This window comes from Cherax quadricarinatus, chromosome 41, assembly GCF_038502225.1.
Source record: "Cherax quadricarinatus isolate ZL_2023a chromosome 41, ASM3850222v1, whole genome shotgun sequence".
Lineage (NCBI taxonomy): Eukaryota > Metazoa > Arthropoda > Malacostraca > Decapoda > Parastacidae > Cherax > Cherax quadricarinatus.
Window position 1 is genome coordinate 25,847,785 of NC_091332.1, and position 27,772 is coordinate 25,875,556.

The following is a 27,772-nucleotide window of genomic DNA, read 5'->3' on the forward strand; positions in this document are numbered from 1 at the left end:
AGTCACTACATGAACCAAGATCAGCTGTGCTGGTGCTTTCGACCGAGAAGGCACAAGGGACTCTTGGCAAAACTGCAAGAACTAGGAGTCGCCGGCTCTACACTATGTCTCCTAAGTGATTATCTTCAATGTAGATCTCTAAGAGTAGTTTTCAATGGGACATAGTCAACAAGACACACTATTGGTGCAAGTGTTCCACAGGAAAGTTTGCTTGGTCCATTGTTGTGGAATGTCTGCTTCATTGGCCATATTCATCTCATCCCAAAATCCTATGTATAGGCAGACGACTGAACTCTGACATTTACTTATGCAAGAGAGGAAATGCCCGCTGCTCTGACTTACATCAATTACCAACTTACAGCTATAGCAGCCTGGAAAAAAGCGATGGAGGGTCACATTTACTCCTGAGAAAACGCTAATGATGATCTCTAGGTACCATGATGGAAATCCTGGAGCAGAGTTAAGAATGAATGGAAAAGTTTTGGTACCAGGGGATGAAGTTGATATCCTTGGAGTCAAATATGACTCCAAACTTTGACAAAGACAACTAAGGACTTAAAACTAAGAAATTTCAGAAACAATACTAAGGGAATAAACGAAGATAGCACTAAAGAAGAAAAAACACTTATTAGTGTAACCAAAAGAAAAGGAAAAAATAAGGAAATAATGAGATATATTTGTTAACATTTTGTACAGTAACTTAGATGAAGTTACTTAAAAACGACTAGAGTTAAGGGATATTATAAATAACAACCAAATGTAATTTTCCCAACTGAAATCAAAGGAAAGAAGTACTCTGAATGAAGTCGTATTCAGTGGAAAATACTCAGTGTGGAGAAGAAACAGAATAAAGGAGGCACTGTCAAAAATGTCTGATGCTGAAATTTTAGTGGTAGAAATTCAGAATATATCTGAGAAGTATTAAACTCTTAACTTAATTATACTTGAGAGAGAAAACTTTTATAAAAATGACGAATTATAATATACTAATGAAACTACTGGTGAAAAATTGACGCTGATAAGGAACATCATAATGAAAGTGGAATTTAATCCATAAACAACTGTAATGACCTGCGAATAACACTAACTGTAGATAAATGATTAACACACACACATTAAATTATATATTACCTGGTGCAGGAGGAAAGCCGTGTGTGAGGTTGCTGGGAGTCACCAGAAGCACCAAGCCTCCCGCTGGTTGGTGTCACCTCTGGTTCAACACACAACAACCACCAGTCGTCACCAGGATCACCAACACTGGTAGGTGGCGCCCTCTGGGATTTTTTTTGCTTCTGTGAAGTTTATTACTGCTTCTGCTAATATTTCGTGTTTTGTTTCATTAATCTGATGTATTTTAGTTGGCAGGTTTTTTTTTTTTTTTTTTTTTTTTTTTGCTAATGAAGGAAACCTGCTTTAATATGACCTTGCAGGAACCTGCTTTAATTAATATGACCTTGCAGGAACCTGCTTTAATTAATATGACCTTGCAGGAACCTGCTTTAATTAATATGACCTTGCAGGAACCTGCTTTAATTAATATGACCTTGCAGGAACCTGCTTTAATTAATATGACCTTGCAGGAACCTGCTTTAATTAATATGACCTTGCAGGAACCTGCTTTAATTAATATGACCTTGCAGGAACCTGCTTTAATTAATATGACCTTGCAGGAACCTGCTTTAATATGACCTTGCAGGAACCTTTAATATGACCTTGCAGGAACCTGCTTTAATATGACCTTGAAGCATCAAGGATGTTGCCGTCGCTAGATTATATGTATGTACATTCAAGAGTCCGTCAGCAGACATCCAAATGATGCTAAATTGCCCAAAGACATCTTGGGAAACTAACCACGAGTTAAATGCACAAACCAAGACTGAATCTATTTCTTTCGTTCTGCACTTACTGACACTGGGTCGCATTTATATATATATATATATATATATATATATATATATATATATATATATATATATATATATATATATATAAGTGACCCCTGGGTGAAAATGTCGAAAGTTGTAGCCTTTGAAACGAGATAGTTATCAACTTATGGTAAAGTTTTTCTCTGAGACACTTGTGCAACACTTGGGTGTTGCACAAGTATCTCAATTATCAACTTGTCGGTTCTCTGAACCACATCCTCAGTTACCATAACTACTCACATGTCGTGGTAATACCAGACATTAATGTAACAGGTAGTTTTATAATCGCCGAACTGCATCTGTATGTGTCGTTTCGTTCTGGCTTCTAGTGTCGTGTTGTTCGTATCATCTTGGGTACTATCATGTATTCTTTTGAAACCAGGTAAATATTTTTTCCATTCTGCTAGCAATTGTTTCAGCTTTAACACATTAAATGTATATTTAACTTGCGGAACAGGCTAGTCGCTCCCCCAGGATTATAATAATTATAATAAACAGGCTAGTGTACGCTCCTTAAATTACGAAAACTGAGAAGCAAAAGATCAACTAATTCGTCTGAGATTGTGTTGCCTATGTTTTAAATATATCTTAAGTTTAGTACACTATATGCATCTGAAGCTTGCCCCTTCTTTGTATATCAAAGACCTTATTACTCTTGGAATATGCGCTACGCCTATTTTTCCTATCTATTTGATTCCCTTTATCCTCGTGCTTTCAACCAGGATCTGAACAGAGGCGAGGCAGAGATGAGGCCAGGGAAAGAAATCGGTTACTTTTGCACAAGTAGCTGATTCAAACTTTATTATGTGGCATCAATATATTGTTCTTTAATTAGGTCTACACTGGACATCAATAAATGTAAGTGAAATTTATTTCTAGGAAAATATATATTTGACATTTCCAGAGCATCTGATTATAAAGTGAGATTATTTCAAACTTGAACACAGCTGAGTGCGCATCAATTATTGGCAGCCACTAAAACCCGTAGGGGAGTTACAACGCCTGGAGAAGGTTAGGTAAGATTTGTCAGGAAACAGTACAAGTGTTTCCTGACGCGGGTTTTTGTCATATGATGATCTGCCGCTGGAGCTTTTGGTCACCTGACCGAGGCTTTCCACTGGCTTACCCCTCCACCTCCTTTAAAATTTAAAGCCTGGAGACTGGGAGGCAATGATTTCAAGTCATGGAAAAGAAAGTGTAGCTCCTTTACCTTGGTCCAAGAACCATTCAGCAGCATTAAGCTTCCCTGTCAAAGCGTCATTGCTTTAGTTCCTCTGTATCAAGGATTTTCTATAGGCTGTACGGTGCCTAGTTCTTTAGGGGGGTTAATGTGATACTAGAGAAGGCTTTTTATCCAAGGAACTAGAACTACTATTTTTTCCTCAATCACAGTTGATTACCTGCAATTCCTCAGGCATGGAAAGATTCCTACTAGTTTAACGCTTTTCCAATGTAGTGCCCCTGGCAGGTAACATACCCAGGCAGGTACAGTACCCTCAGGCAGTAAGGCAGGAAGAATGCCTTCAGGCAAATACAATACTCCCAGGTAGATACAATACCCCCAGGCAGGTACAATACCCCCAGGCAGGTACAATTCCCCCAGGCAGGTACAATTCCCCCAGGCAGGTACAATTCCCCCAGGCAGGTACAATTCCCCCAGGCAGGTACAATTCCCCCAAGGCAGGTACAATACCCCCAGGCAGGTACAATACCCCCAGGCAGGTACAATACCCCCAGGCAGGTACAATTCCCCCAGGCAGGTACAATTCCCCCAGGCAGGTACAATTCCCCCAGGCAGGTACAATACCCCCCCAAGCAGGTACAATACCTCCAGGCAGGTACAATACTTCCAGGCAGGTACAATACCCCCAGGCAGGTACAATACCCCCAGGCAGGTACAATACTTCCAGGCAGGTACAATACCCCCAGGCAGGTACAATACCCCCAGGCAGGTACAATACCCCCAGGCAGGTACAATACTTCCAGGCAGGTACAATTCCCCCAGGCAGGTACAATACCCCCAGGCAGGTACAATACCCCCAGGCAGGTACAATACCCCCAGGCAGGTACAATACCCCCAGGCAGGTACAATACTTCCAGGCAGGTACAATTCCCCCAGGCAGGTACAATACCCCCAGGCAGGTACAATACCCCCAGGCAGGTACAATACTTCCAAGCAGGTACAATACCTATTACAAAAAAAGTTATTTTTAAGATGGTAGTTTTACTCATTTTGTAATAAAAAGTTCGGGATACATAAATACAACATTAAAATAAACGAATCTTTAATATATTATTATTATTATTATAATTAAGGGGGAAGCGCTAAACCCGGAGGATTATACAGCGCCTGGGGGGGGGGGATGTGGAAGGCATTCAGGCTTAATTCGGGGAACTGGAGCACAGATCCAATTCCCTAAATCAAGAGCCCCTCACCAACATCAAGGAACCTTCCTTGAGGGGTAATATAATATAAAAACTATCTTTGGTCTAGATGTATTTGAACTAATAAACATCTGATAATATATACATGTTGCAATAATAAATTATAATTAGCATCTAACTAAAATAAATAATTTGTAACCCTACACACGGTACAACTTTCTTGACACTACTGTGTCACTATATATATATATCGATGCTAAAATAATAAATTAAGTAACATTTAAAATAATATATTACAATCAACTGCGTTTCTCACGACACTTATCCAAGTTGTGACGCTCTTACTCCACCGTGTCACTTAACACCCTTTTCTCCGTGTAATACACACTTTCGCAACCGTGTCACACTTGACACCCTTGTCTCTGCGTCACACTACCCACATAGCGTCTTTGTCGAGGCCAGTCACATGACACTATTCAATGTACACTACAACCAGGCCATCTTCAGTGTCACACGACACCCTTTTCTTCTCAGTGTTCCACTACGGTCCTGTAGCATATCTCAGTGTTCCACTCCATCATACTTGCTTAAGTGTCACACTACAGTCCTAGCCCTGTTCAGTGCAACACTCCAACCTTTTCTTCATGTAATGTCCCACTAAACAGCATCCGATGACTCCGGCCCACAGTTGACCAGCGTAGGCGGTGAGTCCGCAGACATCACCGGTAGTCCTGTAAATACTCTCTAAGGCTGGTAGAAGTACACCGTAAGATGGTCTGGTGAGTACTATCTACCGCCTTCAAGACCAGTTGACACACCGCAAGGTGGTCCGATGCAGCACACACTATGTTGCAAGCTCACTGAATGCGGCCGTCAAATAACTGAGGCCAACAGACTCAGTGAGCTGCGGTGAGCGCTTCTTCTAAAATCAGTAGAATACTCTACTGCCAGTAGATGTGTACCATTAGGTGTTCAGGTACCTACTGCTTCTAAAGCCAGTAGATGTATACCATTAGGTGTTCAGGTACTTAATGCTCTAAGGCCGGCTCAGCAGTCCCCACATTGGGTTTGATGACGTACCCAGTGGTACTGCCGGCCGGCAGGTTAACTATTTAACTGCTAGTTTGGCAGGGGTCCGCAACAATACCCACAGGCAGATACAATACCCCCAGGCAGGTACAATACCCCCAGTCATGTACAATACCCCAGGTAGGTATAATACCCCCAGGCAGGTACAATACCCCCAGGCAGGTACAATACCCCCAGGCAGATACAATACCCCCAGGCAGGTACAATACCCCCAGGCAGGTACAATACCCCCAAGCAGGTACAATACCCCCAAGCAGGTACAATACCTCCAGGCAGGTACAATACCCTCAGGCAGATACAATACCCCCAGGCAGATACAATACCCCCGGGCAGATACAATACCCCCAGGTAGGTACAATGCCCCCAGGTAGATACAATACCCCCAGGCAGGTACAATACCCCCAGGCAGGTACAATACCCCCAAGCAGATACAATACCCCCAGCCAGGTACAATACCCCCAGGCAGATACAATACCCCCAGGCAGGTACAATACCCCCAGGCAGGTACAATACCCCCAGGCAGATACAATACCCCCAGGTAGGTACAATACCCCCAGGCAGGTACAATACCCCGAGGCAGGTACAATACCCCCAGTTAGGTACAATACCCCCAGGCAGGTACAATACCCCCAAGTAGGTACAATACCCCCAGGCAGGTACAATACCCCCAGTCATGTACAATACTCGAGGCAGGTACATTACCCCCAGGCAGATACAATACCCCCAGGCAGGTACAATACCCCCAGACAGGTACAATACCCCCAGGCAGGTACAATACTCCCTGGCAGGTACAATACCCCCTGGCAGATACAATACCCCCAGGCAGATACAATACCCCCAGGCAGACACAATACCCCCAGGTAGGTACAATACCCCCAGGTAGGTACAATACCCCTAGGCAGATACAATACCCCCAGGTAGGTACAATACCCCGAGGCAGGTACAATACCCCCAGGTAGGTACAATACCCCTAGGCAGATATAATACCCCCAGGCAGGTACAATACCTCCAGGGAGATACAATACCCCCAGGCAGGTACAATACCCCAATCATGTACAATACCCCAGGCAGGTACAATACCCCCAGGCAGATACAATACCCCCAGGCAGGAACAATACCCCCAGGCAGATACAATACCCCCAGGAAGGTACAATACCCCCAGGCAGATACAATACCCCCAGGCAGATACAATACCCCCAGGCAGATACAATACCCCCAGACAGATACAATACCCCCAGGTAGGTACAATACCCCTAGGTAGGTACAATACCCCCAGGTAGGTACAATACCCCTAGGCAGATACAATACCCCCAGGCAGGTACAATACCCCAGGCAGATACAATACCCCCAGGCAGGTACAATACCCCCAGGCAGGTACAATACCCCCAGGCAGATACAATACCCCCAGGCAGGTACAATACCCTCAGGCAGGTACAATACCCCCAGGCAGGTACAATACCCCCAGGCAGATACAATACCCCCAGACAGATACAATACCCCCAGGTAGGTACAATACCCCTAGGCAGATAAATACCCCCAGGCAGGTATAATACCCCCAGGCAGGTACAATACCCCCAGGCAGATGCAATACCCCCAGGCAGGTACAATACCCCCAGGCAGGTACAATACCCCCAGGCAGATACAATACCCCCAGGCAGATACAATACCCCCAGGCAGGTACAATATCCCCAGGCAGATGCAATACCCCCAGGCAGATGCAATACCCCCAGGCAGATACAATACCCCGAGGCAGGTACAATACCCCCAGGTAGGTACAATACCCCAAGGCTGGCACAATACCCCCAGGTAGGTACAATACCCCAGGCAGGTACAATACCCCTAGGCAGGTACAATACCCCCAGGCAGATACAATACCCCCAGGCAGGTACAATACCCCCAGGCAGGTACAATACCCCCAGGCAGGTACAATACCCCCAGGCAGATACAATACCCCCAGGCAGGTACAATACCCCCAGGCAGATACAATACCCCCAGGCAGATACAATACCCCCAGGTAGGTACAATGTCCCCAGGTAGGTACAATACCCCTAGGCAGATACAATACCCCCAGGCAGGTACAATACCCCGAGGCAGGTACAATACCCCCAGGTAGGTACAATACCCCCCAAGCAGGAACAATGCCTCCAGGGAGGTACAATGTCTCACTATATTTTAATAAAACTTTCAATCACATTTTGGCTTGATTTGATAACTATGTAACCAATTACTTCTGTCAATTGTAAGTTCTCATCCTTAAGTAATCTCGTACTCTACTTCGGAAGTCATTCGCTGCCTGACCACGGTCGAGTGCGGTTGTGCTCTGCACCCCTCTGCTGTTTTCAGGCGAGCTACCTTGTATCAACATGGCGCTGAGTGTGAGGAGGCGCGTAAATACCATTGGTATTGAGCTGCTTCGTGGGGCGATTTCACCCTTTTCAGCGCAGGTATTACTCCCAACAATCATTAGGGAGACCTATGGAATCCAAGACGATGATGTGTATGGTGTAGCCCTGAATGGGGCTTACAGAATCTTCGTCAAACTGAATTCCACGTCCGTATACGAGTCTTTGGTGACGAGATTCCAAGACGTGAGTCTTGACGCTACTCCAGCTGTAAAGGTGCGTTTGATCGACGTATCTCGCCACTTTACGTGGGTTAAGATTCGTAATGTCCCATTTGAGGCAGATGAGGCTGACATCAGGAATGTTTTTGAGGCATATGGGACCGTACATCTGGCACAACGAGGCAAGTGGACGGCAGGTGCTTACATGGGCCGTCTGGAGGGAACCTTTTCCCTGAAGATGACTCTGAGACATCCCACACCGTCTTATGTTGTGTTGGAGGACTTCAGGACGCAAGTTATGGTATCGTATGCCGGACAGAGATGTACGTGCAGAATATGTGGGGCGTACGACCATATGGCGGCAGCGTGTGTGAAGCTGAGGAGGGCGCCTGCACAAACTGGTGAAGCACCAGTTACCAGCGTGATAGCTGTTGTTGAGAGCCCCACGCGAAAGCAAGGGCTTGGGCGCTTGTGGAGTGAAGAGGTGGAGGATTCCAAAGAGGAGACTGGTGTGTGTGTGAGGTAAGCTGTGACGTAAAAGGATCTGTTACTAAGCAAGGGAAAAGTACAGAAGTGCAAGTGCAGGAGGAGGTGCAGGCTCTAGAGGAAGAGCTTCAGGAAGTGTTAAGGACATTGACGCCGCCTGCAGAGGATGTTGTTCCTGAGCAGGCGAGAGGCACAGCGTTGCCTGTAGAGGAGTGTAATGATAAAAACCATAGCAGGGTTAACGGGCCAACTAGTAAGCGTGAGTTGTCGCCGTGTGCTGTGGAACGAGGAGTGGTGGAGATTGAGGTACATCGTGAGGGAACCTCATTAGATAACATGGATGTGGAGGGCATCACGAGGAAGAGAGTGGCGGCGTCAGACTCAGATGATGTCCTGACGCCGGCGCAGAGGTCTGGGAGGAAGGAAGAGCACTGTCGAGGTAGTCACGATAAGAGGCATCGAAAAAAAGGGGGGGGGTTGATGGTGTGAAGCCTTGTGCTGGCTCTGGGGCAGGAGGCCCTGGGATGAATGAAGCGAGGAGGAAGGGTTGGAAACTATAAAGAGGCCTTAGGTGTATGACTGTGAACGTAAATGGACTGTGTAATAGTGTGAAGAGGGAATGGTTTCGAATGTTTCTGTATAAATATAGGGTGGATGTAGTGTTCCTGCAAGAACACAATTTCAAGGAGGGAAGAGTGCTCGAGGTGGAAGGGTTTCGGGTCATGACTCTGCCATCTGTACGTCTGAAAGGTGGTGTGGGTATATTGATCAGGGAGGCGAGCCCGTTTGTGTTGCTAAGAAGTGAGGCGGGAGGGGGGGAAGAGTATTGCGTGTGGATGGGTAGTGGATGGGGCAGAGGGTATCTTTTGTAAGTGTGTATGCACCAGCAGAAAATGATGTGAGGGTAAAAAGGGATTTTGTATGTGAAGAACTAGTTTTCTTCTTACGTGGTTTACCTGCGGTGGCCATCGTAGGTGGGGACTGGAACTGCATTATTAGGAGGGCTGACGTGAAACCAAAAGGGGCGGGGCACGTGTCGGCGGCCTTGCGAGATCTTTTGAGGGATATTCAGTTGCGGGATGCGGTTGGAGGAGGGGCGTGGGAGGTAGAGCACATTTTTGTAAGACGGGGTTATGCGGCTAGGTTGGATAGGCTGTATATATCTCAAGGGGTTTGGTTGACATTTTTCCGTACAATAGAAGTAGCTTATTCGGATCATTGGGCGGTAGTAGCAGAGGTGGCGTGGGAGTCACTAGCAGGTATATCTAGGGGTTATTGGAAGTTAAATACAAGTGTGTTAGGCGATGAGGAGGGGGATAGAGGGATTTGCAACGCTGTGGGAGGGGTTACGTGCAGAGGTAAATGGGGTAGAGGATGTGGTGATGTGGTGGGATGGTGTGGCTAAAGAACGGATTAAGCAATATTACGTAAAGGAAGGGAAACGTATCAATTCTTTAAAATATGGGCTTGCCAAATATTTGGAGGATAGGTTACGGGGTTGTTATGCGAGGGGGGCGGTGGCGGGCACTTATCTAATGGATGATATTATGGCAATTAAAGGGAGGCTGCGTGAGGTGCAGGATGAGAGGTTCCAAGCAGTGCGGGTACAGGCGGGGGTGGAAGAGGTGTTATGGGGCGATAGACCTTCATCGTGCGTATTGCGTAGGCAGAAACAAAGACAGCAGGCAATGACTATACCATGGTTGGAGGTTCTTGAGTCGATAGGAGGGTACAGGGAGGGGCAGGTCATACAAGCTACGGAAGGAATGGGGGCATTTGCTGATAAGTGGTATGAGAAGTACTGGCAACGAGAAGGGGTAGAGGATGGGGTTTTAGAACAGGTGTGTGGGAGTGTGATATGTCAGTTGCCTAACAGTGATAGGGAAGCACTGGGTGGGGAAATAACTGAGGGGGAAATATGGAGGGCCTTAAGTGGAATGCGAAAGGGCAAAGCACTGGGAATTGATGGACTCCCGGCAGAGTTTTATCAGCAGCATTGGGAATTAATGAGGCATTTTTTGGTTAGGTTATTAAATTGCATGAAGGAGAGAGGTGAGCTGAGTGAGAAGCAGGCAACGGCTGTCGTTGTATTGGTACCAAAGGGTAAGGGGCAGCATACGCTTCAGGATTACCGGGCGATCTCGTTGTTATGCGCAGATTACAAATTGTTTGCTAAGATTTTGGGAAATCGGGTCAAGTGTGTGGTGGGGAGGGTAGTATCAAAAACTCAGTTTGGTTTGCCAGGGAGGTCTATGGTGGAGGGGCATGGGTTACTTAGGGATTTCGTGGAGGCAAAAGGGGGGGAAGGGGGGAGGTTTGGTGGCGCCCGATTGGCAAGGGGCATACGATAGAGTGGATCAGAAAGCATTGAAAGCCATCCTCAGGGGTCAGGGGTTTGGGGAAGAAATAGTGGGTTGGGTTGAGGCGTTGTATGGAGGTGCAATGGCGAGGGTACAGATTAATGGTCGATTGGGTGGGAAGATTGTAATGGGTAGGGGACTTAGGCAGGGGTGTCCTATGTCACAATTATTGTTTGCGTGCATACAGGACCCCTTTTATAGATTGGTGGAGCAGCGTATGTGTCACGTAGAGGGACCAGGGTGTGAGGTTGTGAGGGTTTGGCCAGTTTTAATTGGGTATGTGGATGATACAACTGTTCTGATCAGGGAGGGAATGTCAATGGACACATTAGATGGGGTAGTACGAATGTTCGCAGGGGCAACTGGTATGAGGGTAAATTCAGATAAATCCATGGTTATGGGGTTAGGAGCTTGGGCAGGAAGGGTTGATTGGGGTAGTGCAGTTGTGAGGAAGCAGGCGAATTCGTTAAAAATTTGCGGTCTTATTTATGCAGACGATCTAACTGGCACGCATGGAAAACTCGATTAGGATGGTAGAAAGGATTCAGGGACGCTTGGGTGCATTGCGACCTTATCATTTGACCCTTGTGCAGCGTGCCATTGTTATTAATATCTTACTGTATAGCAAAGTATGGCACGTGGCAGCCGTGTTCCCATTAACTGGGCCAGCAATAACCAACATACTTAGGAAGGTTTTTAAATTCTTGTGGGGTTCGAGCTGTGATTGGATTAAAAGGGACGTGGTAATGTTACCTGTAAGTAAGGGGGGGCTGGGATTGCTGGACTTAAAGCGGAGGGTCAAATGTGTCTTCATTAAAAGGGAGGTGATGAGGGAAAGTGTGGGTGGGGGGGGTTTGGCCAGGATCCATAACAGATTGCAACGGATATATACAGGAGTTGAGTTGCATGAGTGTGAAACTGTGTTGAGGGCTATGGCGTGGGATCGAGAGCCGGCAAAGGTCAAAATAGGTAGGTTGTGTAGATTGTTAGCCGGGAGGGTTGTAGCGCCTGTAGAGGGAATTTTCCCCATGTATGCGTGGGGAAGTATATGGAATAGGTTGAGTAGGATGAGGCTGCAACCTCGTGTTCGGGATGTAATGTATCATTTTCTGCACGGCATTTTACCGTCGGGTGTGGTTCTACGGGATAGACGGGTCATTGACGGGGGGGGGGTGTGCGGGATATGTGGTGGGGAGGAGTCGGCTTTTCATGTAGTATATTTTTGTGACGGACTGAGGAGTGTCAAGAGGTGGTTAAATAGGGTGATATATAGGATAGGAGGTCAAGGAATTTCTGTATTGAGAGCATTAAGTCTCGACGTGGGGGGTTGGGAGGAAAGTGTAATCAGAGCTGTGGGGTACATTATGGCAGATTATATATATATATAGTGTGGGGATTGCGGGGGAAAAAGGTCAGTGAGGTGAAGAGGAGGGTGTTAGCAGTAACGTTCTATAAAACGGTATGTAGAAATAAAGAAATTTATGGGAGGAGGTGGGTGAGGGATTTTTCAGAAGGATATAGGCAACTTACGTTAAAGGTTTTATTAGACTTGTAATATACGAGGGAGGGGAGGGTACGATTGGAAAGTGTTGCTGGGGCAGGGAAGTCATGGGTGAAAACAGGGTCGCCTCCTTGGTAATGGATGACAACAAATGTTTGCGTGTGTGTTGGATGTGTGATGCGTGAGCGAATAATGTATGGACCAAGGGTGCTAGCACCTGTGGAGCTGGCCAGGTTTTTTTTTTTTTGTCATGGACTATACACTATTCTATGTACATAGTAGTCTTAAGTTGTATTATTATGTTGTTATCTATGTACACAGTTTTGTTATACAAAGATAGTACTGTGGTGTATGTGATGTGTAAGTTTATATGTATTCAACACATGCTTGTTGTATGTTCCCTCTTCGTTACTTTGTTTCAATTATCAATTCAATGTACTTTGTATAGCATTATACAACGGTACTGTTCTTTGCCATATGAAGTTTTTTTTTTTTATTATTATTTTTTTTTTTTGGTTCATGTGATGTTCTAGGTTTTTGTATGTTAAGATGTACTTATAGACTGTCAGCACCCTGATATTGGTTTTTCATGGCTATGTTCTTGACTTAAGTTTTGGCTGTATGGTATACAGATATATCTAGCCAGTTTATAGACGCATTCCTTTTGTGTCTGAGATTTTTGTATACGGGTTTATTGTAACTGTAATGAGTCGGTTTTGAGATCTAAGCTGTTTTCTTTGTATGTTTATTTGTATTTTGGTATATGTAAAGCTGTAATGTTAGGGATAAGTATGTAGATGTTCTAGTAGGATTATGATGTTAGGTTTTGGTTTATTGATTAATGAGAAGGCTGGAAGTAATTGTTACATTTTCTCGTATATATTCTTTTCAATTGTAATGAGCCTTTGTCATATGTCGTGTTATATGTAAAATTTATATGTAAGTTAGGTTTTGAGTCATTGAATGTTTATATATGTCAGTTCATGACCCTGTTACTGTATTTATTTGTAGCTATGTTCTTGCCGTAAGTTATTGTTGTATGTTATACAGCTATATCTTGCGAGTATATAGGTGCAATCCATTTGTGTTAGTTTATTTTGTGTTGAGTTTCTTATGTCAATGGCCGAACCTTCAGGATTGAAATCCATACTGTTTCCTTTTATTTTATGTATACTGTATTGGTTTTAAATAAAAAAAAAAAAAACTTCGGTTTCGGTCCGACTTCGTCCTAACTAGTCACACTGTGATAAGTTAATGAACTGTCACATTACTGTGACTTTTTATTCTTTACTTCTCTAGTACCACTAGGTCTTCTAAACTCATCACCGTGTACGCACGTAAGTGTACTAGATATTTTATCTGCTAGATCACATTCAGTCAGGAAAATACCGGGTGTGGTCTGACTCGTGTATTGCTTCCTCTCACGGCGTCCTATGGTTAAAGCTTTTTAGCTTCGTTTTCCAAGTTTTCGCACTTCTGTTTGGATTTTGATTATCCTTGTCTGTTCCTCTTTGAATGAAATTCGCCCAGTACAAGCTCTACTCTTTCATTATTATTATTATTATTATTATTATTATTTTTTTTATATTTTATTTAAAACATAAATACAAGGCTGCTTAATAATTAAATAGCATCACCATACATAATCTATAGAGTACAACAAGATACACACCATAAATACCAGAAAAAAAATCTTTGTAACTAATACGTATAGATATATACGACAAACACACCATAAAATGCATACGTACGTTTCACTAAACACACAATACCAAAAGATATAACTGTTTGCGCAACAAATATAACACTGGTGGAAACCCCACTTAACCCATTATAAGCTACATTCACATCATACAAACATGTTACATTGATGATTAAACAATAGTTTATGTAATTTGCATACAAAATATACAATTGATTATAGAAATTCCAACTTAAGACACAAATTCAATGATTTACTCTAACACAAATTCATTAACATAATAAATATTATATAAATTGACGATCATATTAATCATCAGCAATTTCCATCCATTCATCGACACCATGCCTAACCCTTCTAGGGTAGGGTAGGTGCCTGAGCCCGAGCCTTTAGCTCATAAGACTGTCATTCCCATTAGCCCCCTTGGGGTGGGGATGGCAGACCAGAGAGGCCTAGTTTGTGGCTAGGCCTGGAGACAGTTGGTCCCAAAGATGAGGAGGTACTTGTGCCTCCTCCCATGGGAGACTTAGGTCTCAGACACTCCCTAAAGAGGGAGCCAAGGCCGGGCCACCACTTGGACAAGTCCCGGGCCGGGAGAATACCGGCTAATCTTTACCTAACCTAACCTCCATCCATTCTATATGTGTTCAATCTTGATACCTATGAAATATGTTTGAATCACAAACAAAAATCATAATGTTGCTACATATTTATAGGATACAATTGGTGACTCTCAGACTAGATTGAACAGTAACAGGGAAGGGATAAAACATGCATATATATATATATATATGTGCATGTTTATATACCCAAATATCTGGACCTCCATAACACAATCAAAAACAAAACTAAGAAAACTAGTGACTCAAGAATACAACGAGTCTTTACACAAAGGAAAGCATCAAAAACATAACAAATATGTAAAGGCACCCCAGAAACCCCTGAATCTACAACCACACATTCATAACAACTAAATACATTCTTGCCCAAACTCATATTCACGCAACTCACCCGTTCCCCAAGAGACGAGCCAGCTATTGCCCACTGACCTACACGACAACTTATTCGGCATGCCCGTATATTTATCACAGATTCGCAAGGGTTTCAAGAGTGAGCCTTTTATAACCGTCCGAAAAACCCTTATCCCACCTCCCATACAATTCCCTATTCCTACACATTGTACGATAAAACGTTATTGCAAGGACACGCCTTCGCACCTCACTGACCCCTTTCCCCCGCATTACCCACGAAATATAAATGTAATCCACGATAATATAATCTAATGCCCGTTCAACGTCCTGGTCTAATCCACCGATGTCGAGACTTAACGCACGCAGGACCTGCACTCCTTTCCCTCCCACCCTCTGTACCACCCTACCCAACCAACTCCTGACATCTTCTAAACCTTCGCAAAAATAGAGAACGTGAAAAGCCGTGTCTTCCCCACCACAAAACCCACACCCGCCTCCCTCCACGACTCTTCTGGATCGTAGTATTGCCCCTGATGGCAATATACCATGTAAAAACCGAAACATGACTTCACGCACCCTAGGCCGTAATTTCAACTTACTAAATCGGAGCCATATATTTTCCCACGAGTACATGGGAAACAAACCTTCTACTGGAGCTGCGCACGTACCCCTAAGTAACCTACTTAAAACCCTTATGCGAATGTTCCTCCGTTCCTGTACCATCAACAAAGCTCATAGTACAATCTCACATTCCCTTAACTCCATTCCCCTATACCACTTTTTCACCTTCGTATATACTTGGTCCATGTTTCCCGCCATCACACCCACACGCCAAACCTCCCACTTTAGAAAAACACATTTCACCCTACGCTTTAAGTCCAACAATCCCAAACCTCCTCGACGTACAGGTAACATAACAACCTCACGTTTTAACCAATCACACCTCGATCCCCACAGAAAGGTAAATACTCTTCTCAATATTCCATTGATCGCTGTTCCTGTAATTGGGAATACAGCCGCAACGTGCCACACCTTACTATACAATAATACGTTAACAACGATCACACGTTGGGCGAGAGTGAGATGTTGGGGCCTCAAAACACCCAGACGACCGATGACCTTTTCCAACGTCCTTACTGAATTTTCCTCCCGCGCCACTATCAAATCGTCTCTATAAATAATACCGCAAATCTTTAATGACATCGCAGTTGTGTTAACCAAGTTACAGCTCACCATTCCACCCCCTTTCCAGGTACCCAACCCCATGATCATCGACTTTTCACTATTTACCTTCATACCCGTGGCTCGTTCAAACACACGCACAACATCTTCCAACCCTTGCATAGACATTCCTTCACACACCAAAACAGTCATATCATCCACATAACCTATTAATGCCGGCCAACAATCCCCTTCCCCTACCCCACCCCCACCCCGGGAACTAACTGTGCTCTCAACCATCCTGTAAAAGGGATCCTGAAAACACGCAAATAAGATCTGTGACATAGGGCACCCTTGTCTTAAACCTCTACCCATCTCAAAGTCCGTCCCCATACACCCATTTATTTGTACCCTCATCTTTGCCCCCTTATACAGCATATTTACCCACCCAACTATTTCTTCTCCATAACCCTGTCTCTGAAGAATACTCTGCAGTGCACCCCTTTCCACTCTATCATAGGCGGCCCGCCAGTCCAAGGCCAGTAAAGCCGCCCCCTCCCCTCCCCCCTTTGACTCCACAAAACTTCTTATAAGCCCGTGACCGTCTAACATCGACCTGCCCGGCAACCCATACTGCGATGGCGAAACGACCCTCCCCACCACGCATTTTACCCTATTACCCAAAATTTTTGCGAAAACCTTATAGTCTGCACAGAGCAACGATATCGCCCTATACTTCCCAAGGTTTGGCTGCCCTTTGCCTTTCGGGACCAACACCACAACTGCCGTATTCTGCTTATCCCCTAACGTACCCTTCTCCTTCATACAATTTAATAATCTTACCATGAACTTCCCAATCAACTCCCAATGCTGCAAATAAAATTCCACCGGTAAACCATCAATACCCGGGGCCTTGCCCTTCCTCATTCCGTGTAAAGCAATTTCAATTTCCTCCTCAGTAATAACCCCACCCAAAGCCTTCCTATCACTGTGACCCAAAATGCACTTAGCAAACGTGCACACCTTACTTAATTCCACTTCATCCACGCCACTACTAGTCCAGTGTTTTTTATACCACGTATCCGCATATGCACTCATAGCTTTTGTGTTTCGTATCACTTGACCTGCTCTGTGGATTCCCATCGTCTCATTTACCTCCAAGCTCGGGATTGCCGTCAGCGCCTGCTTTTGCTTTTGTCTCAACACACACGCGGATGGCCTGTCTCCCCACAAGACTTCTTCTAATCCTGCTTGCACCCACACCGCTTGAAACCGCTCATTATGCAACGTTCGCAAGCTCTCTTTTATGTCTACAATCTTCGTAATCGATCCTCTAAATAATTCGCTAGCCCATATTTTAAAGTGTTTATACGCCTACCCTCCCTCACGTAAAAGGATTTTATCCTTTCCTTTGCCACCGAGTCCCACCACGTTACAATGTCTTCCACCTCCTGAGCTTCCCTTGAAAGCTCATTCCATAGCATAGAAAAACCCTCTAACCCTTCCTCATCACTTAACACACTAATATTTAATTTCCAATAATTCTTATAAATTTCGGCCATTCCCTCCCACCCTACCTCCACTACAACTGCCCTGTGATCTGACAAGACCGTCTCCACCGTATTAAAAGACTTTACAACTACTCCCTGCGAAATATACACTCTGTCTAACCTTGCAGCATATCCCCTTCTGATAAAAGTATGTTCTGTTTCCCACACCCCTCCCCCAAACACATCTCTTAACTTAACATCCCTCAACAAATCTCTGAGAGGTGCAGACACATGCCCAGCCCCTTTGGGTTCGACGTCAGCCGCCCTTATGACACAGTTCCAGTCACCCCCCACTATCGCTACTTCCGGAAGACCACGCAAAAAATAGACAAGGTCCTCACACACAAAATCCGTTCGAACCTTCGTGTCATTCTCCGCAGGGGCATAGACACTTACCAAAGATACACGCTTTCCCATCCAAGTCCCATCCACTCGCAACACCCTCCCCCCACCCCCCTCACATCTCTGCAACACCCTCCCCCCACCCCCCTCACATCTCTGCAACACCCTCCCCCCACCCCCCTCACATCTCTGCAACACAAACGGACTCGTCTCTTTTATTAAAAGACCTACACCACCTTTCAAACGGATAGTTGGCAGGGTCAGTACTGTATAACCTGCAACCTGCAACACTTCTCCTTCTTTGAAATTGTGTTCTTGAAGGAACAGAACATCAATTCTATGTTTGCTAAGAAAACTGCTCAACCAATCTCTCTTTAGTCTAGTACATAAACCGTTAACATTAGCAGTCATACACCTAAGGCCTGTTATATTTTCCACCCTTTCCTCTTCTCCTCCCGTGGTTCACCACTTGATTCGTTACATCTATGTGTCTTCTTTACAGTACCTTCCCATTCGCCTCCCTTCTTGCGATGGCGTCCCTCATGACCCCCCCTCCCCACCCCTCCCCTCACCCATCCTCTCAGTTTTTTTTCCAGTCCTCTGTGCCGGCGTCAGTACGTCATCCGAATCTGACGTAGCTGCCCGTTTCCTCGTAACGTTCTTATCCTCCATGTCAAGATCCGAGGAAGCCTCACGGTGTACCTCAACATCCACCTCACAATGAGGTATGAAGTCTCCCGATGTCCCAGTCTCGTCGTCCTTCTGCCGAGTCTCATATTGTTGACAATCCGGACTCAAAAAGTCTCCAGCTACATCTTCCGGAGACGGAGCTTCCACCACTTGCAGTGACAAGGTCCTTAAAACTTCGTCTAAATCCTCACCTATACTGAACACGTCATGCCGGGGTACCAATCCAGCAGATGGTATCGGCAACGACTCAGGTGCAGGGAGCTGAGGGGAGGACTCACTCTCATTTCGAAAAGCCTGGTCTACCATCTCACTCCACAAACGACCACGCCCTTCCTCTGACGAACGATGCTCACCTTCATCATGTGTGACTGGGGCTACTTCTTCTTGCACAGGTTTGGTCATGCGTCTGTTCTTTTCACATGCCGCCGCTATGTGGTCATACTCTCCACAAATGCGACACGTACGCCGCTGTCGAGGATATAAAACCATTACCTGTGTCCTAAAATCTTGAAGATACACATATGACGGTATGGGTTGACGCAACGTCATCTTAAGGCTGAATGTACCTTCCGGCATACCTGCGTAGGCACCCATTATCCACTTACCCTGCTGAGCAGAGTGCACAGTTCCATATTTCTCAAAGACGTTTCTGATGTCAGCTTCGTTCGCCTCGAAGGGGACATTCCGCAACTTTATCCAAGTATAATATCGAGACACATCCACCAGTCTCACACGCACAGCAGGCGTAACGTCAAAACACACATCTTGAAAGTGCCTAACCACCGATTCATAAACTGTCGCAGCAAGCAGTTTCACAAATACTCTATGCGCTCCGTTCAGCGCTACCCCATACAATTCACCATCTTGTATGCCGTATGTCTCCCTGATTATCTTGGGTAAGAGTATTTGAGCTGAACTAGGTGTAATCGCACCTCGAAGTAGTTCAATACCAATAGTATTAATGCGTCTGCGATGACAAACCGCCATCTTAACACCAGTAATTTCCCAGCAGTGTCAACAGAGACACAACACCTCCTCGTACCACTGCTGTCAGGTTACTGAGGAGCGTCAGGCAAGGGGGTCTACACAGCCCAAGAGCGATGCAGACAATGTATTATTATTATATTTTTTTTATGATTTTATGTATTATTATTATTATTAGTAGTAGTAGTAGTAGTATGGAAAGTTTTAAAGCCATAAGGGTCATACAGTTTACTTGCTCATTGCTCCCTCCTCCTGTAGGATGCTTATTGCAGCCCTGAACTGGCTAAACAATGCACATCAATACTCATAAAACTAATTCGAAAATCAAAACAAATGTATTACAAAAATAGATTTATTGAAATAAAAGGCGATATGAAAAGTACCTGGCAAACCCTCTCCCAAATTTTGGGCTCTAGGAAACCGTCTGGTTACATTGAGATAAACTTAACTAAACCAGATGAACCTCACATACAGCCTATAGACACGGCCAACAAATTTAGTATCTTCTCTACTGTAGCATCAAAGCTAGCAAGTAAAATTCCTAGCTCAAATACCCAGCCGAAAGACTACCTCACTGGCAACTACCCATATACTATATATCTAGCTCTGACTAATTATACTGAAGTCTCGCTCATCATTAGATCATTAAAAAACAAAGCAGGAGATCTGAATAACTTGCCACCATTCATATACAAAAAAGTTGCACATGTGCTGTCACCCATTATTACAACAATGTTTAATATATCTGTAGGGTCCTCAACCTTCCCATCTATACTCAAGACAGCAAGGGTTAGCTGACTTGAACAACAATAGACCCATATCAAACTTGCCCTAACCTAACCTAAAATATTCGAAAAAATAATACACAAACGATTTTACTCCTACCTTATATCCAACAATATACTTAACCCCTGCCAATCTTGGTTAGACCAAACAAAAGTACGAATGATGCTATTATACAAATGCTTGAACTTATATACACAGCTCTCGATAAAAATGAATATCCTCTGGGGGCTCTTCACTGACTTACGAAAAGCATTTGATACAGTCGACCACAATTTCCTGCACCTAAAACTAAATCATTATGGCATCAGAGGACATTCTCTTGATTACCTAAAAGCTTACCTTAACGAGACACCAGTATTTATATGCAAATGGAGTCAACTCCACTATCCAGCCTGTATCTGTAGGAGTACCCCAGGGTAGTGTCCTAGGCCCACTCCTCTTTCTCATCTACGTACATCAATGATATCCCCAGTGTATGCCAACTACTTAAACCAGTTCTATTCGCAGATGACACTACTTATGTCTACTCCCATTCAAATCCAACTGTACTTAGAAACACTGTAAACACCAAGCTGTTAAAAATATATACTTGGATGATGACCAACAAACTCTCAATATAGACAAAACATACTTCATGCTGTTTGGCAACAGAGCCTTAAATATCCAGCGTAATATATCGACACACTGAGGGTAAATTTCGTCTCCTTGACTGTAATCTTAAATTTTATTTCCACATCCAATACATATCCAAGAAAATTTCCAAATCAGTAGGAATCCTTTCCAAGATACTATACTAAGTACCACAAACAGTACTCCTTACCTTATATCACTCTTTAATATATCCTTGCCTTGCCTATGGTATTTGTGCCTGGGGATTATTACAACCCAGGAGTCCAAATGGCCTGTTATCCTGGGTGTAAAGGGAGCAAAATAAACACAGCAGAAAAGTTTTGAATTATGTTATCCTTCACCAGCAATATGTACACTCAATAGTGCACTCCACGGTAAGCAAGGCAGAATAGAAGCCACAAGAAAGCAGACCATGCTTCAACCAGCTCTAAAATGGGAATGACAAGGGCAGACAGGAGAGTGGTACCCACATAACCTCTGCAATTGCCAAAACCATCTTCTTATTGGCTGGAACCTGGTCACTAGTTGAACGACGGGGCCCCATCGTCAACTCCCAGTAACCTGGTTCACTGGTTGGGGAAGATAGCCTGTAAATGAGGGTGTGTACATGCGCCGAATAAAGGTTACATACTCTTTGCATGCCACAGGGATCAACCACAGCCAACCACCTTAAACCTTTAATAACCTAAGAAAAAGTTGCTGTGCGGATGAATACCAGTCCCTGTGCTAGACGGCACATCCCACCACTTTTTAAAAGCCTCAACTTGCTAAATATGCCAGACATACACTCATACAAATGCACTGGAAAACGTACAGAGGATTACCAAGCTGATCTCATGTATCAGAAATCATCCCTATGAGGATAGGCTGAAGACCTTGAATCTGCACTCTCCAGAAAGGCTTAGAATTAAGGGGGATATGATTCAGATGTATAAATGGAAAACAGGAATGAATAAAGGGGATGTAAATAGGGTGCTAAAAATATCTAGCCAAGACAGGACTCGCAGCAATGGTTTTAAGCTGGAAAAATTCAGATTCAGGAAGGATATAGAGTTATGGATGAGTGGAAAAAACTCCCGAGTACCGTCATAGAAGCTAAGACGTTAGATAAATACATGAGTGGGTGTGGGTGGGTGTGAGTTGGACCTGACTAGCTGGTGCTACTGGGCCAGATGCCATGCTCCTTCCTTAAGCAGAGGTGACCTGACTGGGTGAGCCATTGGTCTAAGTCTGGGGTTGACATGGACCTGCCCAGCATGGGCCAATAGGCCTGTTGCAGTGTTCCTTCTTTCTTATGTTTTATATTACTGTACCTTCTACATATACAGAACATTAAATTTCACTATAAACCCTCCACTTAAACTACTCATTGACAGTTACAACAGAATGCTCATTCACAATACAAGGCATGAGACACTTTAACATCCCTCGTGTCAGTCTCACACTATACAAAAATGCTATGCACATAAAAGGCCCAAAGATCTGGAACTTGCTACCGGAACCGGTAAAGGATCCCCTGACTACTTATAAATTTAAGACTGCTAAAAATCATCTTATTTCTCAATAGTAAGCAAATCAACCAAAACAACTGCTAACTAGTTATTTTATGTGGCCTCTATACTTTTAAACTTCTGCCAGTCCATAAAATATTAGTGACTGAACCATTAATTGTAATAGTTTTATTATATGCAACTTCAAGATCATTATTCTTATAAACTTCCACATTGACTACCTCGCATTAGTATTAAGATTAAATATGATTGTAATCAAGTAAAACACTTGTCTAGTTTTAAGCAGTTACTATATATTAGGATCAGTCTGCCGCGACATGATAGTGGCTTTCTTTCTACTTAGCAACCAAAATTGTAATTACATATTGTAACCTTTACAAAGAAATAAACCATTACTGTTACTGTCCTCTTAATCTATTTATATCAGCTGCTTGGATAGAACATTACCGTTTCTGTTACCTTAGATTAAACGGTTATGTGATGAGGATTCATCTATAATAATTTTTTGAGAATAAGTGCCGCTTCCTGTGCCTTTCTCTTAACAATTAATTAAATGGTGTGATGAATTCCTAAACATCTCATATTTTCACTTTAACGTGTGTATGGAGTTTATCTACACTAATTCATTCTTGGTGAATTGCACACACTCATATCTCCTCACACTGAAGATGTTCTTACTGTCCTCTGATATATTCCAGTGTTCAGTTTGTGTGTGTGCTCTCTTGTTGCATGCCGAAGTCTTTGGAGCGTAAAGTGTCAAAGGTAAACATTCAAGCAGTATTTCTCCACAGACTATCTGGATTACCAAACAAGAAACAGCGACCGCCAGATGCCCTTCCTTTTTACTTGTCCCCTTCCGCCTAAGGTGGCTCACCTTCAACCAGCTGCCGTCTCCCTCGTCCACCAACCCTGCCAACCTGCCACCACCCTCCTCCAGGTAATCTGCCACCACCCTCCTCCAGGTAATCTGCCACCACCCTCCTCCAGGTAATCTGCCACCACCCTCCTCCAGGTAACCTGCCGCCACTACCCTCCTCCAGAAAATAGAAATTCTCTGAAACTTGCAATATATTTATCACCCAGTCGTACTTTGACTTTTGGAGTGTCTAATGTGAACTGTAATATACTTTTCCTTCTGATGGAGTGAAGATTTCCTGAAAGACGAAGAGCTAGTTCAACGGTATAAATGTTTGTCATTCTAATTTAGTACAGAGCAGGTGGATACTCCAATATCACCGAAATTGAACAGTGGGTATGCTGCTGTTCATAATAGGTAATAATAATGTAATCAGTGTGGTTAGATGTTACGGGTTTCCGTAGCTCGATTGCTAGCACACTCACCTCACACACTGAGGTCCGGAGATCGAATCCCCGGTACGGCTGGAAAACATTACGTGTTTCCATAAGACACCTGCTGTTCATGTTCACCCATCAGTATAAAATGGGTACCTGGGTGTTAGTCGACTGGTGTGGGTCGCATCCTGGGACAAAAATGACCTAATTTGCCCGAAATGTTCAGCATAACAAGGGGCTTTCTATGCAGTAGTATGTCACTGATGTCAGCTATGATCTGTATACCTTGTACATGTACTTGTAGTAAATAAAGATATTATATTATTATTATTATTAGGACGTATTTCCTTAATGGCATTCAGAATTTTTTATGTACATTAGATACCCAGAAAATACGTGAAGAAAATTAAGACATATTATGTTCTTTATACAAAATAACTTCCACATCTAATTTGTTAGTTTTCTAAAAATGACTTCATTTTTTTTTTATTTTGGATCTCCAAGTCTAGGCAGAGCGCCATAAAGTATCTCTTGACAGATGTTAAAGGTTTCAGGGGCCAGATTCCAATATTTTTCCAAATTACAACAAGATTTGGTGAGATGTACATAGTTGATATTGTCTTCAGTCACAGCAAAAATTAATCCAGAGCCTAAAGTAGCTTCTTGATCCCGATTAAGCTTAGTATTTCATAGATTTAAAACATAATCGGGATTAGCTTGTTGGGACCAACCACTTTGTGTTATAAGATTTTTAAGCTACTGGCATGGTAATATTTCGGTCTTTCACCTCATCACTCTTCGTTCACTGTACACATGGTAAAGTAATTGATTCTGTCAACTCACAGCAACCATGTTAGAAAATACGATCTGCGTTTCTATTCATCTTCCTCTCATGTCTTAACATATCGATATTTTTACGAACTAACCTTTGAAATTGATCAAACAGTGTTGAGACAAGGCACACACACCATCCTGCTCTGGAGCAGCAATTTTGTAGAACCTGTTCAATGAGACACTTACATAAAAACACTAATCTGAGCAAAGTTTTGCGGGAAAAGTTGTGGGGGGGGGGGGAGTGGTACGTGCAGGGTGCGGAGAAAAAAATAGAAAAATATTAAAATTGAGTTAATTGTATAGAAAAATAGCTTAACACTGTGGCAACACTCTGGTATAAGTATCACTGTTGTACGATGTTCCTACAAGGAATTATATAATCAAATAAAGCGCTAAACCGACAAAGGTCATGCAGCACTGCAGGGCAGAAAATAGTGCCAGGGCTATAAACAGCTAGATGGAGAAAGGATCAAAGGTGAGGGGAGAAAAGGGCTGTAAGGGATGCTAGGGGTTCGGTGTCAAAGTTCGTATAGTAAAGCACTTGCTGACAGTCAAAAAGTGATCGCAAGTCAAAGGCAGGACCGACTGCAAGGACGGAAGATTAAGTAGGGCTGCAGCGTCGGAGGTAAATCCTGTGAGCTCGTTGGTAAACCTGACAGTCCACAAGAAAGTGAAGAACTGAAATAGGGACCCGACACACTTCATAGAGAGGAATAGGGTGTCGTTCCATGAGATACTCATGGGTAAGGCAAGTATGGCTGATGCAGAGAAGGGAGAGTGCAGTCTCCCAAGTACAGCAATGGTAGTAAGAAGATGGCTACAAACCCAAAATCGGTTTAACAGAGTGTAATTTGTTATGGTGCATGTCTGACCACCGTTGTTGCTAACGGCTGTGAAGATGGGCAGAGACGACTGTAAAATAGTCCGGAAACCGGAAGATCATGTACCGCCTGTTTATTGCCCTGTACATCAACGTGTCCAAGGACCCAACAGAAAACGACGTCTTTGTTTTTGCTAGCTACTCTGCACAACCAAAGCTGAATAGGAAGGACCAATGGATGAGGAGAATCAAATTGTTTAATGGCCTGTAAAGCACTTAGGGAATCTGAAATTATCACAAACGCCAAAGAAGACATATGAAATATGGAGAAGCACTGTGAGGATGGCATACAACTTGGTGGTAAAAATATTAACTGAGACTACCAAATGACCAAGATCATCATCAGGGAACATCGCCGCAAACCCAACACCATCAGAACATTTAGAACCAGCTGTACAAACAGCGACAGCATTAGCATGCAACCGGAAGTGATCAAAAAAAGAGTGAGAAGCAGCTGTAGGTAGGAGAGCTTTGGCGTACGGCATTAATGGAGAACAGACACAAACTGTCGAAACCTCCCAAGGGGAAAGGGAAAAGTCAGACGATACATGAACATACATGGGAAGTAACTAGAGAGAAGACCGGAGTGAAGACGAAGAGAAAACGGTCGGAGTAAGCAGGGTTACCGAACAAATAACGTAAGCAGGGTTACCGAACAAATAACGGGCTTCTACTAACGTCTGAGACCAACCTATGCATAGAAGGAACACGAAGATCATAAGAGCAGACAAACTAATGAAAGCAATGAGCATCACGATGATCTGCTAAGGACATTCGCCTCATGGGATGAACGAAAGGCACCAAAGCATAAATGTAGACCCTGATGTGAAGGGGATCTTAGAAAGAGTTGTAAGAGAAGCCACACAATAGATTTAGTCACCATAATCCAGCATGGACAAGACTAGGGTGGAATGCAAATGGAGGAGAGTCCAGCGATCTGCTCATGAATGATGTGCAAGAATTTTAAGGAGATTCAGCTGACCATGACAAGTTGCCTTCAAAGAGGAAATGTGAGGTTTCCATGTCAACCAGCGATTGAATGAAAGGCCACGAAATTTGATTGTATCACATTCTGGGATACGTGAGCCGTGTAAGTACAATGAAATATCTTGGACAAGAGGATATCTAGTGAAGGTAATGAAATGGGTTGTTACACTAGAAAAATTAAATCCATGAGAAGTGACCCAATGGTAAACATGGTCAATCACATCCTGAAGGGAAGCTGCTACCAGGCGACAGTCAGCATCTGCATAAGCTCTAGCGAAGTCATCCACATAAAGTGACGACCAAATATGCGATGGAAGAATGGAAGGTAGGATATTTATAGCTAAGAGAAAAAGGGTAGTGCTAAGGACACAACCTTGTGGGGCTCCCTCGGCCTGAACAAAGTCTGAGGAAAGCGAAGCACCAACACGGACATGAAAATGTCTTTCAGACAAGAAAGCAGCAAGGAAGGTCGGTAGATTACCATGGAGGCCTAAGGAGTGGACCTGGGCTAAGATGTTATACTCCAAGTGGTGTCATATACCTTCTCGAGATCAAAAAATACTAGGATGGAGTGTTTGTTAGCAAAGGCATTTCACACATGCGTTTCTAATTGGAGCAAGGGCTCCAAAGTAGAGCGGCCCTTGCAAAAGCCATAATGGTGAGGAGAAAGACTACTGAGTCTCTAAATACCATATCAGACGTCTATTCACCAATCTTTCCATCATCTTGCAGAGTACACTGGTCAGAGCAATGGGACGATAGAGGTATCAAGCCCTAAAGTGCCTGGTTTGCGAAATGGTAGTACAATGGCTGATTTCCATTGTTGAGGGAGAACCACTCACATCCAAACAAGATTGAAAAGACGCAAAAGGACTGCAAGGGCTGTAGAATGCAGATGTTGTAGCATATGGATATATCTGGATATATCATTGGCCCCAGCTGCTAATGACCGGCAAGTGGAAAGCGTGGACTCTAGCTCTAAAAGAATAAAAGAATGTTATATTGCTCCATCGTATTAGAAGAAAAATCCAAGGGTGATTGCTCCCTGGCAGACTTAGAAGCAAGAAATGAGGGACAAAGGTGTAGCCATTGGGAAACATGGACAGGATAGTTCCCTATTTCCATGGCAACTTCTCAAGGTT

The 27,772-nt window shown here is 43.8% G+C and overlaps 1 protein-coding gene across 1 annotated transcript in view; it reads left to right on the forward strand.

The window, feature by feature from the left end:
• LOC128695928 (uncharacterized) overlaps positions 1-27,772 on the forward strand; it is a 111,055-nt gene that overhangs the window by 32,618 nt on the left and 50,665 nt on the right. Inside the window, exons 5-7 of the mRNA XM_070092825.1 lie at positions 1,141-1,260; positions 8,612-8,754; positions 23,415-23,573. Of these exons, the coding sequence (XP_069948926.1) occupies positions 1,141-1,260; positions 8,612-8,754; positions 23,415-23,573 (422 nt within the window). The remainder of the gene's footprint in view (positions 1-1,140; positions 1,261-8,611; positions 8,755-23,414; positions 23,574-27,772) is intronic.